The 24,252-nt window shown below is 40.7% G+C and overlaps 1 protein-coding gene across 5 annotated transcripts in view; it reads left to right on the top strand.

Moving 5' to 3' along the window:
* dst (dystonin) overlaps positions 1-24,252 on the top strand; it is a 98,116-nt gene that overhangs the window by 56,201 nt on the left and 17,663 nt on the right. For all 5 annotated transcript variants that reach the window (XM_040138358.1, XM_040138360.1, XM_040138357.1 and 2 more), the window contains 30 exons: positions 182-358; positions 1,302-1,425; positions 1,909-2,117; positions 2,297-2,614; positions 2,688-2,854; positions 3,005-3,161; positions 3,647-3,773; positions 3,961-4,011; positions 5,549-5,784; positions 5,965-6,094; positions 6,485-6,684; positions 6,799-7,303; positions 7,713-9,181; positions 16,381-16,542; positions 16,741-16,911; positions 17,212-17,378; positions 18,237-18,396; positions 18,618-18,944; positions 19,108-19,192; positions 19,546-19,787; positions 19,956-20,162; positions 20,343-20,462; positions 20,587-20,694; positions 20,784-21,002; positions 21,085-21,288; positions 22,003-22,234; positions 22,546-22,772; positions 22,871-22,993; positions 23,129-23,230; positions 23,881-23,982. In XM_040138358.1, the coding sequence (XP_039994292.1) occupies positions 182-358; positions 1,302-1,425; positions 1,909-2,117; positions 2,297-2,614; positions 2,688-2,854; positions 3,005-3,161; positions 3,647-3,773; positions 3,961-4,011; positions 5,549-5,784; positions 5,965-6,094; positions 6,485-6,684; positions 6,799-7,303; positions 7,713-9,181; positions 16,381-16,542; positions 16,741-16,911; positions 17,212-17,378; positions 18,237-18,396; positions 18,618-18,944; positions 19,108-19,192; positions 19,546-19,787; positions 19,956-20,162; positions 20,343-20,462; positions 20,587-20,694; positions 20,784-21,002; positions 21,085-21,288; positions 22,003-22,234; positions 22,546-22,772; positions 22,871-22,993; positions 23,129-23,230; positions 23,881-23,982 (6,828 nt within the window). The remainder of the gene's footprint in view (positions 1-181; positions 359-1,301; positions 1,426-1,908; positions 2,118-2,296; positions 2,615-2,687; positions 2,855-3,004; positions 3,162-3,646; positions 3,774-3,960; positions 4,012-5,548; positions 5,785-5,964; positions 6,095-6,484; positions 6,685-6,798; positions 7,304-7,712; positions 9,182-16,380; positions 16,543-16,740; positions 16,912-17,211; positions 17,379-18,236; positions 18,397-18,617; positions 18,945-19,107; positions 19,193-19,545; positions 19,788-19,955; positions 20,163-20,342; positions 20,463-20,586; positions 20,695-20,783; positions 21,003-21,084; positions 21,289-22,002; positions 22,235-22,545; positions 22,773-22,870; positions 22,994-23,128; positions 23,231-23,880; positions 23,983-24,252) is intronic.

Here is a 24,252-nt window from a genome sequence, read left to right as displayed (position 1 = left end):
AATGCTTAATTAAGATTTCACACTCCTCTGTAAGCACTGTGAAAATGTCAGTCTCAAAGAAAGTGAGAGTTTTCCACAAATTGACATTTTTATCTGAATGTATTGAGCCTGTCTACCTAATCATCTGGTTTCTGTTATATCTTATCACTCACACAGTATAATTTAATTTCCTTTGTTTCAGTGCAATCAGCTTGGCAACAACCTCAAAGATGTGGTTGACAAATACAAGAAATATGACGACTGCAGTGTTGGTCTTTTGAAGTGGCTCAACAGTTCAGAGGAGGAGGCGAGAAAGCAGCAATCGGAGGCCATAGCAGCTGACCCACAAACACTACAGAAGCAGCTGGAAGAGACCCAGGCAAGAAATACTGCAAACCAGGGCTGTATTGCTTAGGTCTAGTGTTGGTATAAAGCCCAACCTCAGAACTTTGTGGTAAAAAGCTCAGATTTATCTCAGATTGTGGTCTTTTTTGATCTTGGTGTAAGTTTTCCATATTTTCTATGAGGCCTCTCTAATTCTTGAGGCCAACACAGGGGACATATGAAGAAGCCTTTTTTTGATCTTTTTTCCCATGTCATGCATTTAATTGTGGTTAAAATTTGTTTTTATAAGCAATTAATTCATTGTGAATTATTGTTAGTAATGAATAATCCAAGTAAAGAAATAAAGGATAGTTTTTTTAGAAGTAACACATGCAGAAGTTGGAGCATTGACTGTGTTATAAGGTCATGGCAGAATAGACCTGCTTTACCATATACAGTATTTCCACTGACTTAAGTACAACAAAGCTATTTTTAACTGTGTGTTAAAAATTCAACCTCATGTGTGTAATTTAACTCTGGTTATTTGTAGCCTACATACTCCTACGAGAGGATAAGAACGTAGGCTGACAGAGCTGTCTCTGTCAAAGCTTTTGGCTGCAGTTAGCTTTAACATTTCTCTGAGGGGAGGTAGTGACTTACAGCATTGATATGCCGAGATAAGAGGCGCCTGTGAGCCAACCAAAGACCACTGTACTTTTGGCTTTGGTTACAAATCATTGCAGAAATCCTAAGTCTTTCTGTAAGTTTAACAGTCGAGGCAGACAGGTACATCTAACTCTATCTGTGGAATGACTCCATATTACATAGATATATTCCAGACATTCTTGCACAACATCACTCTGTTGTTTTTATCTTCAATCCATCAAACTGGTGACATGCATAACCAATACACTAACGCATAAATTTGGACAGAGGACATGTATTTAATTGGATGCAGTTTTATTTTCTCTGACTTCCCCTTACTTATTGATCCACAGGCCCTAAAAGGTCAGATGACAGGGCATCAGACTGCTATTGAAACACTTCGCAAAACAGTCGAGTCTTTGGTCACATCTGAAGGAGACCTGCTGAGCAACCCAGATGAGATCCAGGAGACAGTAGGTGAGGGAGCAATCAAAGCGGGGAGCAGATTTTGCACCGTCTACATAATATCTGAGAATTTAAATGATTTTATGTGTCCTCAAAAATCAAGTATTTTAAAGTACAGCTTAAGATTAAAAAACCATGTGTTCCTACAAAATGTTCATCATGCAACTTGTCATCAAGTAGCAAGGTCATTAAGCCAGCAGTCTCTCTCTTAGTAGCACGCAAAAATGTCAACATACCACTAAGTGTCCACCATTTCTTCTCTACAATTTCCGCAAGATATCTGTGGCTTTTACATTGTCTCATTTGTGTTCATTTCCCCCAGTCACTGTTTCTTGACCTCCATTTAAAAATGCTTTTACTCTACCAAAACCTTGTGACTCATAAATGCCAAATAGGTTTATGCTTTGCTTTGAAGTGTTTATCTTACAGCGTGTCCCAAACAGCGGGATGCTGTTCAGCTAGAAACATAACCTCATTTGTCTCCATGTGTTGCAGATGACATAGTGGAGCGCTATGACAACCTATCTAAGTCTGTAAGTGATCGAAATGAGAAACTGCAGATCACTCTGACTCGCTCCATGAGTGTCCAGGATGGTTTGGATGCAATGATGGGATGGATGGAGGGAGTGGAGGCCAGCGTGAAAGAGAAAGGACAAATTCCCCTAGACTCTGCATCTATTGGAGATATCCTCAGCAAAGAAGCAGTGTGTATTCTTGTCATGATTTCAGCAGCGCAATATCTACATACTGTAACCATTTTAACTATTAGTTTTAATTCTAACTATTATTTTAAGCTTTAAGTGTTTAATTTTTTTTCACCAGCTCAATATTCACCCTAATTTATGTATTAAAACTTTTCCAATCTCCATCCTGTAATTTTAAGGCATTAGAGCAGGACATAGCAAGTCGCCAGAGCAGCATCTCAGCAATGAAAGCCAAGGTGAAGAAGTTTGTGGAGACGGCAGATCCCACTGCCGCTGCGCTTCTGCAGTCTCAGATGGATGCTCTCTCTCAGCGCTTCACTGATGCTTGCGACAAACACAAGCAAAAAGTTTCCCAACTGGAGCAGCTGAAAGATAAGGTGGAACAGTTTGAGACGGTCGCAGATAAAGTTCAGGAGTTTGTCGTGAAGCGTTCGCAAGATCTACATGAGACAGACGGGCCAGGGAAAACCTTCGATGAACTGTCTCAGCTAATGCAGGTAAGTATATTGATGATGGACTTTGATTATACACTTTTATAAAGATTGACTGACTATTGTAATTTCACTGTAGAGTACTAAAGCTGAGATGGCTGAACATGCCAGTGATTTGGAGAAGCTGCAGACCCTGTCCAAAGAGCTCTCTGAAATGAGCCCTGATGGAAACAAAGCCCAGATCCAGAGCAGGATGGACAATCTCTCGAATATTTTCACCACCTTTAAAGACACTGTCAAAGAAAAGTAAGTTGAGACACAGGGAGGGAAAAAAAAGGGTTTTCGTATTTCCACCTTTGCTTTTAATGGTACATTCCTTTCCTTGACATTACTGTTTATCTAATGTTGGTGATGTACAGATGGATGCATGATATGACTGATTATTGTCTACTACAGAGAAGAAGAGGTATCATCCTGTCAGGAGCAGCTGGGAGAGTTCAGATCTGCAGCCAGTGCGCTCACCAAGTGGCTGGAGGAGACCAATGAGAAAGTACCTGCAGTTCAGCCAAGCAGCAGTGAGAAAAGTCTGGAGAAGGACCTGCGGATAGTCACTGTGAGTCATGAGATAAATAAAAAGTCTGCTACAGAGAGAGTGTTACTCCCATACATATTTTATCTAACTGCTCTTAAAATGCTTGAACAGAAGCCATTGATGTTATACTTTACATCTTTATGTTTTTGCAATAGATAGACGTGTGTTTTAACAGACTATCCTCCCTATACTCCCCACTATCCCAACCTGCTTTCTCTGCCAACTACTGACAGATGGATCGTACGTTTTCACACAGGACAGATCTGGGAGAGAAATGTTATTTTCTTCCAATGATGTTAGAGATAAAAAAAATCACAGAAGTAGATACTGAATGTACTTCGAGAAGAGAAAATGCAAAAACTGAAGTCACCCATTTTTCTTTTTTTTAATCCTGTTTCTCAAATTTACTTTTCAGACATCATCTTTTACTTTCATGTGTTATAGATGCCATTTGTCATATGAATGCCAGTATATACCATTTATCTGTCTGATCATTCTTTCATCAGGGATTATTAGATGAATGGACATCCAAAGGCCCTGTTGTCCAAGACCTGAACAGTAAAGGATCAGCGCTGTGTAGTCTCATTACTTTCCTCACATCCCCTGCCAAAACAAAGGCACCTAACAAGTCAGGTAAACGTCAGTAGACTTAACGTCATATGCTTGAATCATTCAGTGGAATTGGCAGCATGGTGTTTGGGCGCACTTCTGAGTATTGTATAATAACTAACCATTAGAGACCATGGAACAATCTTTTGCCAGCAATCTTTGTCAGTCTGCCTGTTTTTTACACAAGCTTTGTCTTATGTCTTTGCATCAGCTCTTACTAATGGTGGTGGTCCAGCGAGCCATTCCTACCTAACTAATAAAGGTAATTAACTGTGTATGTGGATGCTGCTGTGAAAATACAGTGTTTGTGGTCGGCTGTGTAGGTATTGTGGCCAATTTTCAAAACACTACTATGGCTGTGGTGGCTCTATGCCAAAAAAATAGCAACTTTTGAAAATCACTGTAACAGTATGTTCTGATTATGAGTTTTAGAGTGACAGGAGCAAGGCCACTAAGACAGAGGGAGTTTATTGGTTTTTTTTACTGCTCTAGTTGAGAAATTAAGCCTCAATCAAAACATAGGGGTGAGTTATTTTAATTTTTAATGTATTATATTTTATTTATGTTTTAAGTTTCCATCAAGCTTATTCATAAATGAATCGAAATTTAAAGGCCCATAACACCCATTCACATACACACACACTCACACCCACACATGGGATGGGAACTACATAGATTGGGCTTCATGCAGGAACATTTTTATCTTAAACCTCTCTTACTTTTTTCCATAATGCTTGTTCTAAGTGTGATTCACCAAACCCTCTTAACTGCAAAAACCTGTTGGAAATTGCCCGTTTCAACCTGATGAATGCCACCTTGTCATGAGTATGTGTGTGTTTATAAAATTTGATCATTTGCATAGTCAGCGCCCCCAAATAGCTGTGTAAGGGTCCAAGCACCGCACCATTTTTGTTTCATTCACAAAAATTTAATACAAGAGTAAAAAGCAGAACTTCACAGTGCCGAGTTTCAAGTCATGCCATTGAAAATCAGAATATACATAACATAAAATTTGGCAGTGATAGTAGAATTATTGTAGAACAAAAAAAGCGAGTAATTATTACTGCAGCTGCCAACACGTTGACATTACAGAGCAGCATTGTGACAGAAATAAAGAAGTGAGGTCAATGACTAAAATGGGAGACGGTCAAGGGGATGAGACAGTCATGGAGGTGGACGATAGAATTCTGTTATAGCTGAAGTTAAACTGATGGGTGCAGTGGAGGATGTTCACCTAGACAGCGAACTGCATAAAGTCTCAGAGATAGCTGTCGGAGTGTGAGAATTTGTCGTCCCAAAGTACGCACTTAAATAATATATCTTAAAAAAGAGGGGGGGGGGGGTATGCACGTCACACTTAAATGATGAAAAAAATATATGTAAACAATTTTGCTTTATTTTTAAATTTTTTATTATTTGGGCAACACTTAAACTCCAGGTTCAATCAGAATAAGGCATTATAATTCCTAAATTAAACATCTGCTTATTTTTCCCCCTGTTGTAAAGCTCGTATTGCTCAGTGCACAAGTTTTCTTAAAACACTCACACATGCCACTTAAGAACAAGTACTGTAAGAGTAGTTCCTGCACGTTTTTATAACTTATTGTGAAGATTACAGTTACATCGAAGATTGTATTCTTGAATTCCATTGGCAAGGAGTTAGAGATTTTTTCCCCACTACTATTCTGAACATACTGTATCGTAAGGCAATGGTGCCTCGCTGTTATCGTTACTTCAATATGTCACTCTACTACACTCCCAGAAAGGAATCTTAATGGACTTATTTTAAATGTCCTCAGAGCTCATGGTAATTCAGCAGAACATGTCATTCGTCAACGAGGGATACGCGAACCTCGGGGAAACGCTAAAGAGTCGAGTCAAAGAGCTGAGTAGCTCGGTGCAGGAGGTGAAAGAGGCCCAAAAGGAGACGGAGGACATGATGACATGGCTGAAGGACATGAAGAAGACTGCAGCATCATGGAACAATACAGCCACAGAGAAAGATTCAGTGAAAACACAGCTTGAACAGCAGAAGGTACAGAACTGTTGTTGTTGCTCATCAAATGGACTGTTACATATAATTATGCTCCAAAACTGCACGCAGTCCTCACTGACTTTTTTCTCTTGTGAATAAATAAAGTACTCATATGACACGCTTTAAGGAAATCATAGGATTCAGAGACTACTTTTTTCATAATCTGTGTTATTCTCTCAGGCATTTGAGGACGACATGAAGCAAAAACAGGAGCAGCTCCAAAAGCTCAGAGAGAAGCTCGTCGACTTGATTAAGACTAATCCAAACTCCCCAGAGGCAGCAAAATGGAAGCAGATGCTTGAAGAAATAGGTATGCACCAAGGTGTTGTGTCCAGATGGCCCTGGGTAATTTTGTCAATTAAACTGTCAGACGTATGTTGAGTCCCATCCATGAAATGTATCTCATTACAGCACTGGCGTTTGAGTAAAGGCTTTTACAAAATGGCACATACTGTACTGATATTAGACCAACTATATTCCTGGTGTCTATCTTGTTGTCTACCCACCAATACATATATAGCAATAGAATGTGGGCCTGTCTCAGTAGCTGCTCTCTGCCACACCAGTTAAATTAACACATTCATAGTGCCAAGTCCTACACAGTGGGAGGTTTGCTAGGTGAACAGTAGGACAATGGATGGAAAGGTGTTATTGTGCTGACTAATGCAGACTGGTGTGATTGTTCTTCCCTCCTGCTCAGATGCTGCTTGGGCGGATATCAGTGGCTCTGTAGAGGAGAGGAAGCTGCACCTGGAGCAGTCCAACAAGAATCTGGACATCTTCCAAACAACTGAGCTGCAGCTTGGTCAGTGGCTTTCAGAGAAGGAACTGATGATGAGTGTCCTTGGACCCCTTTCGATAGACCCCAACATGCTTAAAATGCAGAAGCAGCAAGTTCAGGTAAGCATGGTGAAAGTTGCTGTGAATGATTTGAGGGTTTTACATCCCTTTAGAATAAGTATTTCTTCTATTTTTCTGATAGATTGCTCATTGTGATCGATTCCTTTCCCTTAGATCCTCCAGAATGAATTTAAGAGCCGTAAACCTCAGTATGAGCAACTTGAGGAAGCTGCCTCAGCCATCCTAAGCTCCTCAGGCAACCAGGACCAGGACCCCTCAAGCTGGAAGCTGGTGAGGGAGCAGCTCGCTGCCGTAACCCAAAAGTGGCAAGGCCTCACGGGACAGCTGGACCAGCGAGACAGTCTCATCGACCAAGCTGTGGTGAAGACAGGGCAATTTCAAGAGTTACTGAGGAGTCTCAGTCAGACTGCCAGTCAGCTAGAAAATCAGCTAACTGACCATCAGGGCCACAGCACGCAGCACGATGCTGTGAAGAAGCAGTTGGAGGATGTCCATAACATCTCAGCTCAGCTCAGAGAGGAGAGGAAGAAGCTGAAGGAAGCTGAGGCCATCAACGCAGAGCTCACGGCGATGGTGACTGAGGACTATCTGAAAGCAGACTTAGCCAGGCAGCTGGAGAGTGTCAGTAAGCCTTTCACACAGCTGGAAGAGAAAGCAGGTTGGCCTTGTAATTTAACCTAATAATGTAGTGTTGTAATGTTTGGAAAGAAGAAATAATTCTATTCGTGTTGAATCACTGTAGAATATATTTATTCTATGACAGCAACTTCCTGACAGGCTAAACTGTTGTAATCACAGTCACTCTTGTGGAGTATTCAAACTCTGGTCAAGGCTCCATTTAACTTTTTCATCATTTTTTTTTTTTACAAGTTTTTTTACGTATAATGGAATTTAGTTGGCTTAAACTGAGACTAATGACTGAATTACATCAGAAATGTAGAATGAATTAGAAAAGTCAGCTGCAGCACTATTCCTAGCTACCTTTTGGTTCTACCTTTTCTGTTATACTTTTGTGTAAAAAGTGTTACAGCATTTAACTCAATAATTGCCTCATTTCACTGTTTTAGCAAAACGGATCGAGCAGCTGAACTCAACCTTTGCCAGCTCTCAGCAGTTCCATCAGTCTTCAAAAGACTTCCAGTCATGGCTTGGTGAGAAGCTCCAGGAGCAGTCTAAGCCCCAGCCTATCTCTGCCAAAGTGGACATCCTGCAACAAACCCTGGAGGAGCACAGTAAACTCCAGAAGGCTCTCAGTGAACATGAAGAGGCTTATAACACAATCATTGGGGAAGGGGAGATGCTTCTGCAGAACACTGATGGTGCAGAAAAGATGGCAATACAAGGGCAGCTCAATACCCTCTCTTCCAACTGGGAGGATGTGAAGAAGAGCTCTGCCGAGCAGGCTGATAAACTCCAGAATGCTCTGCAGAGATCTTTGAAGTATCAGGAGCATGCAGAGAAGCTCAGCTCATGGATTCAGGAGTGTGAAGCTAGCGAGGGCCGAGTCAAACTCACCGTTGACCCCGTTGCTGTCGAGAGCTCCTTATCTCAGGTTAAAGCTCTCCAGAAGGATGTTGACAAGCACCGAGGGATGGTGGAGCAGCTCAACACGGCTGCAGATAGCCTTCTTGAGCTCGCCAACACAGGCACTCATGATATAAAAGAGGAGAAGGCTAGCATTGGCAGAAGAGTGGACAATGTAGAGGAGGGTCTGCAGAGCAAGAGGGAATCCCTGGAGAAGATCTCACACATAGTTAAAGAATTTAATGATGCCTACAAAGAGGCAAAGGGACAGCTTGAGGGAGCTAAGAAGCAGGTAGATACATATGAATCACAGGGAGCGCAGGGTCACAGCAATAAAAACTTGACCAACATGAAAGCCCAACATAAAAGTTTAGAGGGTGTGCAGAACCAAGTAGAGCACCTGAAGAGCTTGGCCAAGAACCTTGTAGTAGATGTCCCAGATGCTGATGGAGTGACAGACCTCTTACTGCAGGCTGACAGCATTGAAAAAGACTACAGCACCCTGAACAAGAAGCTTGAGGAGACGTGCCAAGTCTTGGAGGGTAAACTGCAGGGTATTGGGCAGTTCCAAAACAGCATCCGTGAGATGTTTACCCGTTTCACAGACCTGGATGATGAGCTGGACAGCATGGCTCCTGTTGATCTTGACTTGGCCACTCTCAAAGAACAGCAGGAGAGCATCCAGAGCTTTGTGGCTAAGCTGAAAGAGCTAATGGCTAACACAGCAAATGCTGGTGACAGCTGTAAGAAAATGCTGGAGACTGAAACCTCACCTGACCTGTTAGGCCTGAAGAGAGATCTGGATACTCTGAGTAAGCAGTGTGGTAAACTGTTGGACAGAGCCAAAGGCAGAGAAGTGCAGGTTCAGAGTACTCTCACCAAGCTAGAGGAACTGTACGGTAAACTCCACCAAATGGAAGATAAACTTAGCAGAGCTGTGGAGAAGGAGGCGTCCCAAGAGGCGGTCGGCATGGAGACAGACATCATCAACCAACAATTGGAGGCCTTTAAGGTACAGTGTCCCCGGTTTGACATTTATCTTGTTGCAGAGGCTAACATACACAATTTCAGCTTGCTTCATTTTCATTCCTCTTGTCAAAAAAGTGAATGAGTTGTATGATTGAATATATGTTAAATCACAGCAGCAGAAAGGTCAATGTTAACAGCTTGCTCTACATTACATTTGCACCTGTTCGTTTTGTGCTCTCAGGGGATCAGTACGAGTTGCTACAGTAGCGAACTTGAGGATGTAATTGTCCCAGAGGGACTTTGCATCTCCTCACACACTGAGTCCCGTTTAGCTTGCTTTGCACATCAGTAATAAGCTCTTGTTGTTTCAGGCCAGTCTGAAGAGTAACATTCAACATGCCACCTTTGTTTTAGACAGTTTTGGCCCTAACTATACTGCCCTAACTACAAGTGTGACATTGATAGTGCTGTCTCTATACCTTTAAACTAACACAATTTTTACAATATTTAAAATAATTTAGGATTAGTAGGAATAACGGGATGATTTCTCAGAGTGTTAAATATTTCTTCGCAATAATGTCTAGACAGATACTATAATTAACACTTTTACTCTTACAATTTGTTCACATACAGTATAGCAACATTAAAAGAGATTCCAGAGAGGTTTTTCTTTTTGACTTAAATTAGATAATGAAAAGTGTAACATGCATACATTTGATTTTATTAAGAAGTTCGGTTTTTAAACATAAAAGTCACATCATTATCTTTTTTCCTCGTTGTTAAGTGCCCCCTTTGCATTTCAAATTGGCACTTATTGAGAAATGCTACTATTGTGATATGAATCATCCAGACTAAAGGCTGTAATCAATTCAAGTATTCTTATACATTTCCCCAAATTTTTCCTAAAACATACAAATAATATTTTAGATGCTGTCTATCCTCAAAACCTTGCATTGGGGCTGATTACAAGTAGGCTCTATACTGAGGACTCTTGCTACATACGTGGCAATCCTCAGGGGACTGCCGGTTCATTCAGGACATCTGTTGTTAACAAAAGAGCTGCAGCCCATATGTAATGATGGTGCAGGAGGGATGGACCCTCACAGCCAGGTGGTTGCCAGCGGGGTGTCACTTGATTCATTAATGAAGCTGGGCCTGCATCCTGATCTCTTAACATTGATGTTGTTCTTTTACTTCTGAACCTTCACAGCCTGACATTATCCCTGGCTCTAAGCTTAGAGTAGCCTGGTGTTAATTTGACTCTTTTGACATAGCTACCAGTTAGTAAAGTGATGATTAGTGATGTTTAAAATGTCCTGAAACCCTATATTTAGTGCAGGGCTGAGCGCCCACTAAAGCTTGTGCTAAAAGTTGTGTAATTTAGTTAAATTACCTGCTAATGTTCTGTTTTCAGCTCTAACTCTCTATATTGTCTATAAAATCATGGAGGCTTCTGTTGGTATCAGTGAGGGATAAAACAAGGGGGTAAGCATTAGCAAGATTTGACAGATGCAAAATATTTTAAAAGCCTGTAAATTCCTGTGGAGTTTTCCAAAAGCGGCTTAACCTATATTTAGAGGAGAAATTATGAAACACTTCTTCATTTATAGTATTAGATAGCATTACAATAAAGCAATGTAAACAGCAGTGTATAGGCAAATGACACAGATATATCCTAAGATGTAGGTCAAGGGATTTTTTTTTTTCATTTAAGAGGGTGCTTACTCATATAGTAGGCCCACATCCAAACCCCTTGTTGAGTTACATGGATTAAAATATCATTGGGGTAGAGGGGGTGGGAGGTATCAGTCAGTTTGTTGAGTGGAGTTTAGTTTAAAGGCCTTGCGGGGCAACTATTAAAGAAGTGATTGATTCAAATTGTTGCTGAGCGGTGTTGTCATGGTGCGCGTTTTTACCCCCCTCTTTGTCCTGTCACTAGTCTGGGTTGAAAGGGGATATACGGCCTCAGCTGCTGGTGGAAAAATCCCCTTGTACTCATGTACACCAATACTACCAATACAAAAAAACAGCAAAACTTGAATTGTTTCTTTATTTAGCTGCAGCGTGAAAACATGATTTTGTCATATTGTGTTATATATTCATTGGATCAGACTCTTGGTTTAGGTAAGTGGGTTTTATTGGCGACTGGTGAGAAAGAAATAAACAGAGAAAGACAGCGCTTGGATCCATCTCTTTCATGTGCTGTTACCATTTTAGGTCAAGTTTTGAAAGAGACACGCCTGACTTCATGTGTTTACTCTTGTTTTTCCACAAGATTTGTGGAAGCTTGACTGAGGAAGTCCTGGTGTATGTATACCTTTATGTGTACCTTAAAGAGCAGCATTAGTGACTCAACACTACTGGGGGTTGGCGGGGGTTTCTTTCCACACAGTTCAGACATTACATCAGTGTGTCCCTCAATTCAAAAAGGAATTTCTATCCTCTGAATCATACTGTAGCTAACCGGGTTTATTGAAGTTGATGGTAAAAAAGTGTCAATGGGACCACGTAGTGTTGCTTACTCACTTCCATGTTGAGATGATACACTCTCCTGAAAGTGAAACATGAAACCTCTATGGGCCAGTTTCTGTACAGGTAGAGTACACATTGTTTTGCTGTGAGGCAATTATGTTGAGTTTTCCATCCATCGAAGGTTTCTAGTCTTTGCAGACCTAAATCTTAAGTGTTAAAGCAGTCCTCATATGGACCTAAAAACCAGAAGGTCAGTTTGAAAACAATCACTCCCATAGCCCATTTGTGACAATGACATGAAAACCTGTTAATTAGAAGTCGAATGTTGTGTCAACCTGCTTGTTCTGCTGGATCACAACTGAATCAATCACAGCAAGTGGTACCTTGTTGATTGGCAAAAAATTTTATAATTCAATAATTCTTTAAGTCATTGTTTATGCAAAAATGCCCCAAATTGTTTGTTCTACCTTTGCAAAAGTTTGTGGGTTTTCTTTGTCATCTATGATGGTAAACTGAACATCTTTCGGTTCTGGACTGTGGACTGGAAAAATAATGCATTTAAATATGTCAACTGGGACTCTGGGAAATTGTGATGGACATTTTTCACTATTCTCTGACTATTTACAAGATTAAACAATTAATGAATCAAGAAAAATGATAGGCAGATTAATCGATAATGAAAAAACCCCCCTCTGTGCCTGATGTTTGGAGAGGCTGAAGAGTGGTGCTGCTAAAAAAGCTTTATTCAGTTGTTTGACCAAAAAATGTGTCCTCTCTTCAACCTTTGGTCTCTGCAACTTTTGTTCTGAATTGCCTAAAAAGAATTTATGTGAAGTTCACAAAGTGCCAAAGATATATGCGACAGCATTGACAAAGGGACCTGCAGCAGCCAGGAAAATGACTAAAGGAATCATTTGTATTCATTCATCTAAAAGCCAGGATATTAAAAAAAAAAAAGTATGCAGGTTTCACTGGCTGAACATCCTTTTTTAAAATCCTACCATATCTTTAACTGCTTATTTATCTCTGCCAGCGCCCTCTCTCCGTCTCTTCTCATGCGTGCAAAACTGGACAAAGAAGATGGGATTGTTCAGCTCCTCACCAAGCTACTGTGGTGTTGACAAAATCGGAGAAACTGGAAAAGGAAAATAAATTCCTTTTATTATCTCCTCTATCCTCCTTTCTTCTCCCAACCCCGGTCGCTGGACATAAAAAAAACCCTTCATGCACTTGGCAGAGCCGTCTGTGTTAAATTACCTGGGACCTGTGCCCCCTCAGCATTCCACAGTAATTAAGAATATCTGCAGGGTCCACAGCAACTGTCCATAGGAAGAAAACAGAGGGCAAACAGAGAGAAAAGGGAAAATGTGTATCTATTTCAGCATAGTGTGATTTCATCAGAGTGGGAACTGTTGCTGCCTGCTGGTCTAATTTTTAGGTCTAGTTTTCTTTTTTTGTTTGTTTGTTTTTTATCTATGAAGTAGAAAAGCTGGTGTGTGCTGCTTCCCCTCCCCATTCCTAAAGTCACTGAAAGAAAAAGAAGAAGAAAAGTGAGTGATTGTGTCAGGATGCAGAAGATGGCTTAGAAGTGAAGTCATATGGGCCATGCAGACATAAGGGGGAATTAGAAAGGGGGAAAAAAAAAAAGGGTCATGTGTCCACCAATCAACATGTGCCGGAGCGGCTCTGAGCACAAATGGAGTTGTGGCAGATGTTGTCTGAATAATGAGTGGGGGCGGGGCATGAAACCCTCTGCCAGGAGGGTGTCTGTCATTGGGAGTGGAGCGATGAGAGAGAAAGGGCAGGCTTTTTTGTTTATCCAGGAGTACCAGCTCTCCTCAGAGCTGCCCACAGTTTTTGGTAGAGCGTGCTGGATTTGTATGTGGATATTTTCACTTTGCACTGAAGATTTTCCTTTAGCTTTCATGGATGCTACAGGGATTTCAGGGAAAAAGAAGAAGCACTTTGGACCAGAGGACTAGTAATTAAGTTTTGGCAATGGAAGGAGAAGAGCCTAGAGGAATATTTTTAGGATAGGTGACTGTATCGAAAGACTGGATTTTCATTCCTAATATGGAGTATGAAGCTGCTAAACAGTCCTAGTGTTTCTTTGGCATTGGTTTTTTTATATTGTTTGACATATCTGTATTTCTGAAGTTTTTATTTTTCAAGTTTAGATAAATTTAATTGTGTCTATTTTTTTTGTATATCTCCACACGCAATTGTAGATTTTATTTTGAAAAACAAGTGGAAACCCTTTAGCATTTATTTGTTAAGTTCTCATTTAAAAGAGGAGAAAAAATTTTATATCGCACACAGTTGCTTGCCATGTCAATTGGTCACATTGTGCTCCTTTTTAAAATACTCCGTGTGCACTAAAGCAACATATACCTCAAAGGATTTCACTACATCCTTAATCTTTTTCTTTCTTTTGGAAGTGAGTGGTGACAGTTGTTTTAACATGGGCAAACCGCTGAGCAGACCAGATTGCCTCAGACAAAACCCTTCCTGTGTAGGGAAGGGGGAGGAGGAGGACTTGAACATTGATGACTGCTATGTGCCCCAGAGATCCATTTATGACACCGTCCGGCTCAACGAGCAGATAGACTCGGGCTCTAAGGGCAGCCTTTCTTCCCGGCACTTCACAGGCACCCTACCTTACACACACCGCACGTTAGACCTCAGCAGCCTGTGTGGAAATGGAGTTCTCTCTGCTTCTAGTTCATTTGAGCTTCGAAGCCGAAAGCCTGCCCTGCTGGACGAGCGTGTGGTCTTTGATGGACTTAAACTCAATGGGAACATAATCAGGGCGACTGATACGGTGCTGCCCAAGTCACGACTCCAGGGAGGAGAGAAGAAGGACCATCCTCACCATCGAAGGTCATGGCGGACTTTTGCCCCCACTAATCTGGGCGAGTATGCCAGCCGTAGTGGAACCTTGTGCTCTGGGAGTGTGGAGAGGCCTGGGTTGATCAATGGCAGGAGAGGGCAGAGTATGACCAGCTCACTAACATCTGAAGAGGACTCAGGTCTGTACAGTCCTACTGTGGAGAGGGAGCGACATGCTCATCGACCCCACAAAAGAGCAGGCCCCGGTACAAGGAGCCTGTCGTCTTCAGAGGCGATGCATATGTCTGGGGACCTGAAAACTCTGCGATCGCTCAGCTCAGGGCAGGAGGAGTTTCCTTTCTCACCTGCAAGGGACAACCCGTCTCTTTATCACAGTAGTAGCTTGGTCCAGGAGCCACGAAAGGCAGAATCTGGTGTGGGTGAGCTCAATGAAAGGGATACCCTGAGCAATGGAGAATGCAAATACTCCACAGGGAGGTCATCTTCAGGGTCAGCCTCCAGGACTCAAAACGACAGCTCCGGATGGCGTTCCAGGACTTTAACAGACTATGATGAGATATCCACCGCTGAGCTTTTAGAGGATGTGTCATGTCAGGATGACTGTGAGTTGGTCAGTGTGGTGGTGACAGAGCCTGAGACATACGGAAACTCTGTAACTCTGCCCATAGAGAGCCGCCAGCAATCAAAACCATGTAATGTGCAACAAGGAGCGTCCAAATACAACATGGAGGAGCTAGAAGAGTTTCTGCAGTCAGTGGAGGCCTGTCTGCCTAAAAGTTTACAGGCATTCCAGCACACAGGAGAGCACGAGATAGAAGCCTTACTGAGTGACATCGCTACGTGTCCTGAAATGGACCCTATGGGTTATTTCTCCCCACAGGTGCCAAAATAGATGCTCCCGTCATTTCTGAGTTTTGCTAATTAACTGGTCCAGCAGGTTTCACTAGATGATACGTCTTTTTAGATGAGTTTTTCCGGGCTGCTGGCGTGGCTTTTCTTACATATTTGATTACATGATTGGTGATTTAGGTTTTGCTTACCAGTTCAGCCTGGAAGTCTGTTTGTGTGATTGTGCTCAGCTGAGCTTTAGCAGTTAGCCCTGTCTGTCCTTTTGGAAGCTGCTGACTGGTTAGAGATTGTTTATGTCAGCTGGATTTTAACACTAAACCTGAGGTGATGTCGTGGCAATTGTGTTTCAGGATTGTGTTTTCAAGGACTACGACTAACGAATATTTTCATCAGCGACTAAACTGCTGATTATTTTTTCGATTAATTGATTAATCATTATGTCTATAAAATGTCAGAACATAGTGAAAAAAAGGTCAATCAGAACCTAAGGTGATTTCTTCAAATATCTTGTGTGTCTGGTCAAAAGTCCAAAACCCAAATGTTAATTGAGATATAAAACAGAGAGAAGCAGCAAATCCTGCCATTTGAGAATGTTTATCATTATTTTTGCATGAAAACTGACTAAAATGAGTAATTGATTCTCATAATCGTTGCAGATTATTCTTATCAGTCCCCTAATTGATTAATCAACTAATGGTTGCAGCTTTACTTTATTCTATAAAGTCTAGATCTAGATCATCCAATGTTATTTAATTTTATTGTTGCGTCCTCTGATATTTGAGAGAACAGATTTGTGTAAATCTCAAGACAAAATGATTTTTAGAGGCTAAAGTCATGACAGAGAGAATTATTGAAATTAAAATCCCTGTAGAAAAGGGAACTGTCCAGAATGAGTCAAATACTTCATTTTCAGAATGTGGTAAAAACTAGTAATGCATCATTGAAATCATGGGTCTTTAAACAGTTGGAACAGTAATCCAGTTGGTTGAATGAACATCCAAATAAGACTGATGACACTGTAGTTTGAGCACTTATAAAATATTTATTCTGATTTGTTTCATTTGTCTTTAGGCTTTCCAGAAAGAGGACATTGATCCATTGCAGACGCGGCTTCAAGACATCCACTCCCTCGGCCAGGGCCTGATCCAGAATGCTGGCAAAGGCACCAGCACAAAGAAGCTTGAAGATGACCTTGAGGGTGTCAACGCAAAGTGGAATACCCTCAATAAAAAGGTTATTTGTTATATACTACTGCTCTGACTGGCTGATGTTTGCTCTTGACTATTGGTCATTAGTGAAGATTTATTGGCAGTATAATGAGTCATTAATTCTTGCTATTAGTTATAGTTGTATCCTTTGATAAGTTACTGGTTTACTGTTTAAGTTGGCCATATAGCAGGTGACATCTGTATTTAACCATGCTTTCTACAGATTGCTGAACGTTCAGCCCAGCTTCATGAAGCCCTATTGCATTGTGGGAGGTTCCAGGATGCTCTGGAGTCCCTGCTCAGCTGGTTGACTGATACAGAGGAGCTCATGGCCAATCAAAAACCTCCATCTGCAGAGTTCAAAGTAGTCAAGGCACAGATACAAGAGCAGAAAGTAAGCCAGTATCACATGGTACAAACACATAAACGCAAAGAGGAATATACTCAGAACACACCAGCAGTTCTATCTTAATATTTCCATTTCAACACTACAAATTCCAGGGAATGACTTTGTGATTCATCTTATTTAATTGACATCCATTGTTAAACAAGAGCATGGAACACAAAGCTTTTACTTTAATAGACACTTAATTTGTTCCTGTTAGATTTACTGTTTTACACCACCAAGCGATGCTCCCGGTCAGAGCATGTTAAAGGCGCTCAATAACTCTCGTCCTTTGTTTGCCTTTGACAGCTCTTACAGAGACTGCTGGATGACCGAAAGCCGACAGTGGAGCTGATAAAAAAAGAGGGGGGGAAGGTCGCAGAGCTGGCAGAGTCTACAGATAAGGAGAAAGTTGCAAAAGAGATCGAATGCCTGGGGCAGAGATGGGACACGCTGCTCAAGAAGGCTGAAAACCGGTCTGTGTAAAAACCTGTTACGTTAATGCACTTGTAAAGGCAATTCTTCAAAATTAAATGTTACTAAAGAAAAGTTTTCCAAAGATTTAAAGCATTGCGATTTTGTGCACCCATTTAAATGTGTTTTTCTGCCTAGATTTGGTTCTGGAAATATTTAAACCTTCTTAAGAGTATCATGTTCCTAAAGTCACCTTTACTTTCCTTCAGCTGAAGCTTAAAGGAATAGTTCGACATTTTAGGAAATGCACCACTTTTCTTCTTTGCCAAGAATTAGATGAGACGTTTGTACAGTAAATATGAAACTACAGCTAACAGCCAGTTAACTTAGCTTAACACAGAAACTTCAACCAAAAGACATATAAAATGTTAATGAGTGACCTTTAGAGGTGCTTGTATTCAGATTATGTTATGTTTGGACAGAGTCAGGCTAGCTGTTTCCCTCTTGTTACAGTATTTGTGATAAACTAAGCTACCAGGCCGCTGACTGTAGATTCATGTCTACAGACGTAGGAGTGGTATCAATCTTTTCATCTAACTCTCTGTAATAAAGCAAATTAGCATACTTCCCAAAATATCAGGCTACTCCTTTAAAGATGGTCAGTTCAAAGTGCTCGGCGAGGAGATGAGAGTCTAACTAAAAGGTTGTGCAGAATTTGCACGACCAAAGAAAAGTTATGACACTAAATGATGGAAATAGATGAATACAGGCACCATTTAACTTTATTTATATTCAATAATATTGCTGGTACATGACAATAATAGATATTTATTAATAGGATTGGTAGAAATGAACTTGCCTGTTAGTCTGTCCATGTGAAAAAGAAGACTGTACTCTGTTTGTAATCCATTGTGTGTTAGGCACAAGCAACTAGAGAGTATCCTAGTGGTCACTCAGCAGTTCCATGAGACTCTGGAGCCCCTGAGCGAGTGGCTCGCCGCCACAGAGAAACACCTGGCCAACTCTGAGCCAGTTGGTACTGAGACATCTAAGCTGGAAGATCAGATCTCTCAACATAAGGTAATATCCATCATTTACATCATTAGCATATGTTTTTGGATGTTTTTGACACAATGTTCAGCTAATTTCAGTTTTGTTCACTTTGCTTGTTACTTTAAGTTTGTGCTTTTCATTATTTACCATTCTGTTTATCATTAAATTTCAGTTTCATTTTTTTGTTTTATGTGTGTTTTCTGTTTGTGTCCTGTTTCCTTGGTTTGTTTCCTGTCCCTTGCGGTCAGGCCTTAGAGGAGGAGATTATGAATCACAGTAAAGACCTGTTTCAGGCCGTCAGTCTGGGTCAGGTGCTCAAAACTGTGAGCTCAGTGGATGATAAGGAGTTTGTTCAGTGCAAACTGGACGCCATCCAGGCCAATTACATAGAGCTCCAGGAGCGATGCAGGAGGAAAGCCGAGATGCTGCAGCAGGCTCTGGCAAACGCCCAGCTGTTTGGAGAGGATGAAGTGGCTCTCATGAACTGGCTCAATGAGGAGCACACAAGGCTGGGTGAAGTGTCCGTGGAGGACTACAAAATAGATGTTCTTGAAAAGCAGCTGGCAGAACAACGGGTATACGCTCCTCCTCGGGCCAAGCATAATTTTTTCCTTTCATTTAAGCTCCATCAATCATGTTTCCGTTGATTTTAGTGATTTGTGTGTCATACATTATTTACACTGGAAAGTTTTGTGTCACTCTCAATACCTTTCCAAGCTTGTTTTTTTTGGTTTTCAGGCATTACAAAGTGATATTGAGTTGAGGAAGAAGAATGTTGACCAAGCCATCTCTAATGGGTTGGAGCTACTGAAGCAAACAACAGGCATGTCTGACTTTATGACTGTGATACAGTTCATACAGCTGAATATCAGCAAACAGTTCTCGCTCTGTAATACACATGATAAGGTTTCTTGTCTTATTCAGGGACAGCTCAACGATAGGCAAAGTTTTTTCAGAATCGTGAATGACAAAATTTCTTAAAATCTAAGCACTGGCATTTTCCCATCTGCCATCTATTTAAAGGAATGGTTTGACATTTTGGGAGATATGCTTATTTGCTTTCCTGCCAAGATTAGATTAGATTAGAAGATTACCACTGTGCTGTACCTCCTCATACCGCAGCAGAAATACAAAACTCCTTAAGTTAAAATATAATAATTTTCTTTCCCTTCATAGGTGATGAGGTGGTTGTTATCCAAGGCAAACTGGACGGTATAAAAACCAAATATGCAGAGATCAACTCTATGAGTGACAATGTTTTGAAGAAACTGGAGTGTGTTTTGAGTCTCTCTTCTAAGCTACAACACACTCATGAGCACCTGAGCTCCTGGCTAGAGAAAGTAGAGGCTGAGATCAGTGCTTTTGCTGATCAGGAGCCAGTGGGCGAGCAGCTCATCCATGCACAAAGCAGGCAGAGGGTAAGTCTTTTTACAATAAAAGTTTGTATATGCTCTTAAAGAAATATATACCAGATGTAATCTCTAACATGAAATACCTGTAACACACAAGGATTTGCTTTCAAAACACATCTTTGCAATTATTATTCTTCAACTGGTGTTTTCTATGTGTCATACAAATTTGTCAAGGCCTTGTTGAAGGAGACCAAAGACCAAAAATCTGTGATGGACAAGCTGAATGAGTTGAGCAGTTCTCTCCTGGATCTGATCCCCTGGCACACTCGTGAGGGTCTGGACAAGCTGGTGACTGAGGATAATGAGCGGTACAGAGCCTTCTGTGACACCGTCACCCAGCAGGTTGACCAGATCAACGCTGACATGCTCAAGTCACAGCAGGTAAAACAGGGACTTTAATAAACAGCTTATTTCTAATTTCGCTTTCTCTCTTTTTTCATTTAACTCTTCCTCTTCTACCTAAAGTAAAAGTTGAACGTTTTATGGTATTTTCTAAATAGAAATTGAAATGTTTTCGTCTATGGAAAACATGAGAGACCAAGTATTTTTGCCTGTCTGCAGTTTGAACAGGCTGCAGATACTGAACTCTCCTGGCTGACTGAAGCTGAGAGAAAGCTGCTGTCAATGGGTGAGATCAGGCTGGAGCAAGACCAAAACACAGCTCAGCTCCAAGCACAAAAGGTTAGTCCGTCACACTGTGTGTGCGTGTGTATATGGCTAGACACAGGCCCTATTCAACAAAGTACAGTAAACACAGTGGTTTATTTTGTAACATCCAGCCAATCTCCCCCTACCGGTTTTCCAGATTTTCTCCATGGACATCATGAGGCACAAAGATGCTGTGGATGAGATTGTCAAAACAGGAAAGGCAATCATGAACAGCAAAAATCCAGAGGAGAAAGAAATCTTGAAGGTGAAAAGAATTGATTTCGTATTTGAATCAAGCACTTATTCATTAAGAATATGCACATAAGTTAAAGGATCCATTCGGTTTTCAATCAGGCCAAGACCCAGACTCTCTTGGAGAAGTACAGTGTCGTGAGTCAGCTGAACTCAGAGCGCTGTCTGCAGCTGGAGCGAGCCCAGTCTCTGGCCAGTCAGTTCTGGGAGACCTATGAGGAGATGTGGCCGTGGCTGCAAGAAACCTTGACCACCTTCAGCCAGCTGCCCCCACCTGCCATCGAGTACGAAACACTCAGGCAGCAGCAAGAGGAGCTCAGGGTGAGAATCCAACAGTTTAGTTCGGTAACACTTTCATTCAAATGATGGAAAAACTAAACTGAACATGTCATATCCTCTCCAGCAAATGAGAGAGCTGATTGCCGAGCACAAGCCCCACATTGACAAGATGAATAAGACCGGGCCTCAGTTACTTGAACTCAGTCCAGTGGAGGGAGTGCCCATCAGAGAGAAGTACACAGCTACTGACCAACTTTACACCAAACTGAAGGCTGATGTCAAGCAGAGAGCTGCCACTCTGGATGAGGCCATCTCCAAATCCACTCAGGTGAGAAGCAGTTGTTTATTAGGTGTTTCTGAAGTAATGTTAGCTATTTTTAAAATATATATGACAGTGTTTTCATGGGTCCTGTCCATCCATGATTTCATTTTAAAGAAATTACATATTTAAATGTTGAAAATCTGCAATTAAGCTAAAATTGTCTGATATAATTAAACCTTTTTGCTATTTTTGAAAATAGATTATTATAATAACTGGTTCAAACAAAGATCATAGTAGCTATAATGTAGTTGCTTTTACATGATGACCATATTTTACAGTCTAAAACTTTATAAAACATGATAATTTTGTATTAGGGCAGCAACAAATGATTGTTTTTATAATTAGTTAATTTCAATTCTTCATTACTATTTATTTTCTTGATTTTGAAAAAAGCAGCAAATCCTCATTTTTGAGAAACTGAGAAACAGAATTTTGGGCATTTTTACTTAGAATATCAAAATAGTGAAATAATTTTCAGTCAATTGACTAATCGATTAATCAACTAATCGTTTCAGCTCTACTTTGCATGCAGATATTTATTTTTTCAAAATATTATGTCTACAAATGGATTTCACAAATGAACTTTATGGACTTGTTTTTTGTGATGAATAAAGTGTCTTTCTGTAACAGGATAGCCAAACACTTTCCCAGCTTTCTTCAATGAGATTGCTCATATAAAACATACAAACTGAGGTGATTCTTCTCCTCGTTCTCCACCAGTTCCACGATAAAATTGACCCCATGCTGGAATCCCTGGAACGGATCGCTGAACGCCTGCGACAGCCTCCGTCCATCTCAGTGGAGGTGGACAAGATCAAGGAGCAGATTACTGAGAATAAGGCCGTGTCTGTGGATCTGGAGAAACTGCAGCCTTCTTATGAAACACTGCGACAGCGAGGCGAGGAGATGATTGCACGTTCTGAAGGGGCCGACAAGGACATATCCGCTAAAGGTATAGTAAATATATCATGTTGTAATATTTTTTGAATATTATTTCGTTACTTTTCTTTTTGCAGTACATTTTTTGTGTAATAAAGCAGTGATTTTTTTGTTTTTGAAAAAAAATTGCATAATAAAAGGTCAACAAGGGCACATAATAAAAACAATTAAAAGACAAAGCCTCATCAAAACAAGTAAAATCATTCTTCCAAATCTTAGCTCAAGATCTTAAATTTAGTTTGGATTTGGATTTTTCATGCAGTGAGATGTGTGTTTTATTCATTTTACATTCACTGTAATTGTTGCTTGCGTTTCTCCCACAAGCTGTACAAGACAAACTGGACCAGATGGTGTTCCTGTGGAACGACATCCAGGCCTTGCAGGAGGAGCGGGAGGCGAAGCTGCTGGATGTGATGGACCTGGCAGACAAGTTCTGGTGTGACCACTGCGCCCTCATCGTCACTATCAAAGACAGCCAGGACCTGCTGAGAGATTTGGAGAAGCCTGGAGTCGATCCCTCGGTCGTCAAACAGCAGCAGGAGTTTGTGGAGGTAGACAGATCCCCAAAATAAAAATACTGAATCAACCAATGAATATTTAAGAGTGAGGAGCATTTCTTTGTTTTAAAAACCGCTTTTTATTTCCACAGGGATTTAAAGAGGAGATCGATGGGCTGCAGGAAGAGCTTGATGTGGTTCAAAACCAGGGGGCAGAGCTTATGACTGCCTGCGGGGAACCTGATAAACCTGTGATAAAGAAAAGTCTTGATGAGGTAACGGATTACATTCAAAACCATCTTTGCAAAGACATTTTTTTCCTCTTCATTTGCTGATACTTTGGAGGGTCCATTCAGATACTTTTCTTTGTCTGCATTTGGCTCGTGGTGATACTCGTGACATTTTTCCAGGTGAATTCAGCGTGGGAGACTCTCAATAAGACTTGGAAGGAGAGAGTAGAGAGACTGGAAGAAGCCATGCAGGCTGCTGTGCAGTTTCAAGACGGCCTGCAGGTACTTTGATCACTGCTTCAAGGATTTTCAAGGGGAACGCAATAAAAGTCTTTATGGGTTTTTCGTAACTTTGTTGAAGAGCCTCAAAAAGTTACCTCAGAATTTTTAAAATAACTGGGTTTTTTTTACCTGTTTCTATTGTATAACCAATGGGAGAAACACAGGTACTTGTTCATAGAAACATGCACTACTTATGTGTTTGAAAGTGAGTCAGCTAGTTTTTAAGGCCTTCAGATGAAACCACAGATTACAGTGCTTTTTTTTTATTACAGTAGATTAAAGTTAGACCTATTAATTTTGAAACAATAAACACCAATTACAGTGCTTTTCTATATCTGGCTCACACTTTAACTCCAGTATATAAAGTTATTCTAAAATCTTTTTATGGTGGGAAAGGAACCTTCCACACAGCTGCTTTTACTTTAACTTTAAAGATCAAATTCACACTCTTTTAAGATGATAATATTTGTTTTCAGTGCTTGTTTTTCATTTTTATCGAGTTTGTTTACCTAATTTGTAAACCGTATAGATTTACTGCAGACCATCTCTAAGATTTATTACATAACATGACACAAAGTGTTAAACAGAACTCCCCGCGCACTAAGCTTTGTTTTCTCTCAGTAACAATTGGTTTCCCACCTTGTACGCAGGGAATGTTTGACTGGGTCGATATTCTGGAGAGTAAACTGGATTTAATGTCACCAGTGGGCACTGACCTGGAAACTGTCAAGCAGCAGATTGTAGAATTCAAGGTACAGTCTTGTATTTCTGTGTAAAGATACAACATTCTGAAAATATGATAATTGACTTCTACTCTGGCTAATTAATTTACATCTTTAACTTTACTGCAGTATGTGTTTATGTTGAGTGTTTGATTCATATCATGCCCTTATTGGCCTGTTTTGTAAAGGCACAGATGCTTTATAACCACACCTTCATAAAGTAGTCCCATTTGCTTTGATGTACAATAATACAAATCCTGTGCTGAGAAGGCAAAGCTGGTATTGTCTGTATGACTTTGT

The sequence above is a fragment of the Xiphias gladius genome, chromosome 11 (assembly GCF_016859285.1).
Source record: "Xiphias gladius isolate SHS-SW01 ecotype Sanya breed wild chromosome 11, ASM1685928v1, whole genome shotgun sequence".
In the NCBI taxonomy this organism is placed as follows: domain Eukaryota; kingdom Metazoa; phylum Chordata; class Actinopteri; order Istiophoriformes; family Xiphiidae; genus Xiphias; species Xiphias gladius.
This window is presented reverse-complemented; position numbering and strand designations above follow the sequence as displayed.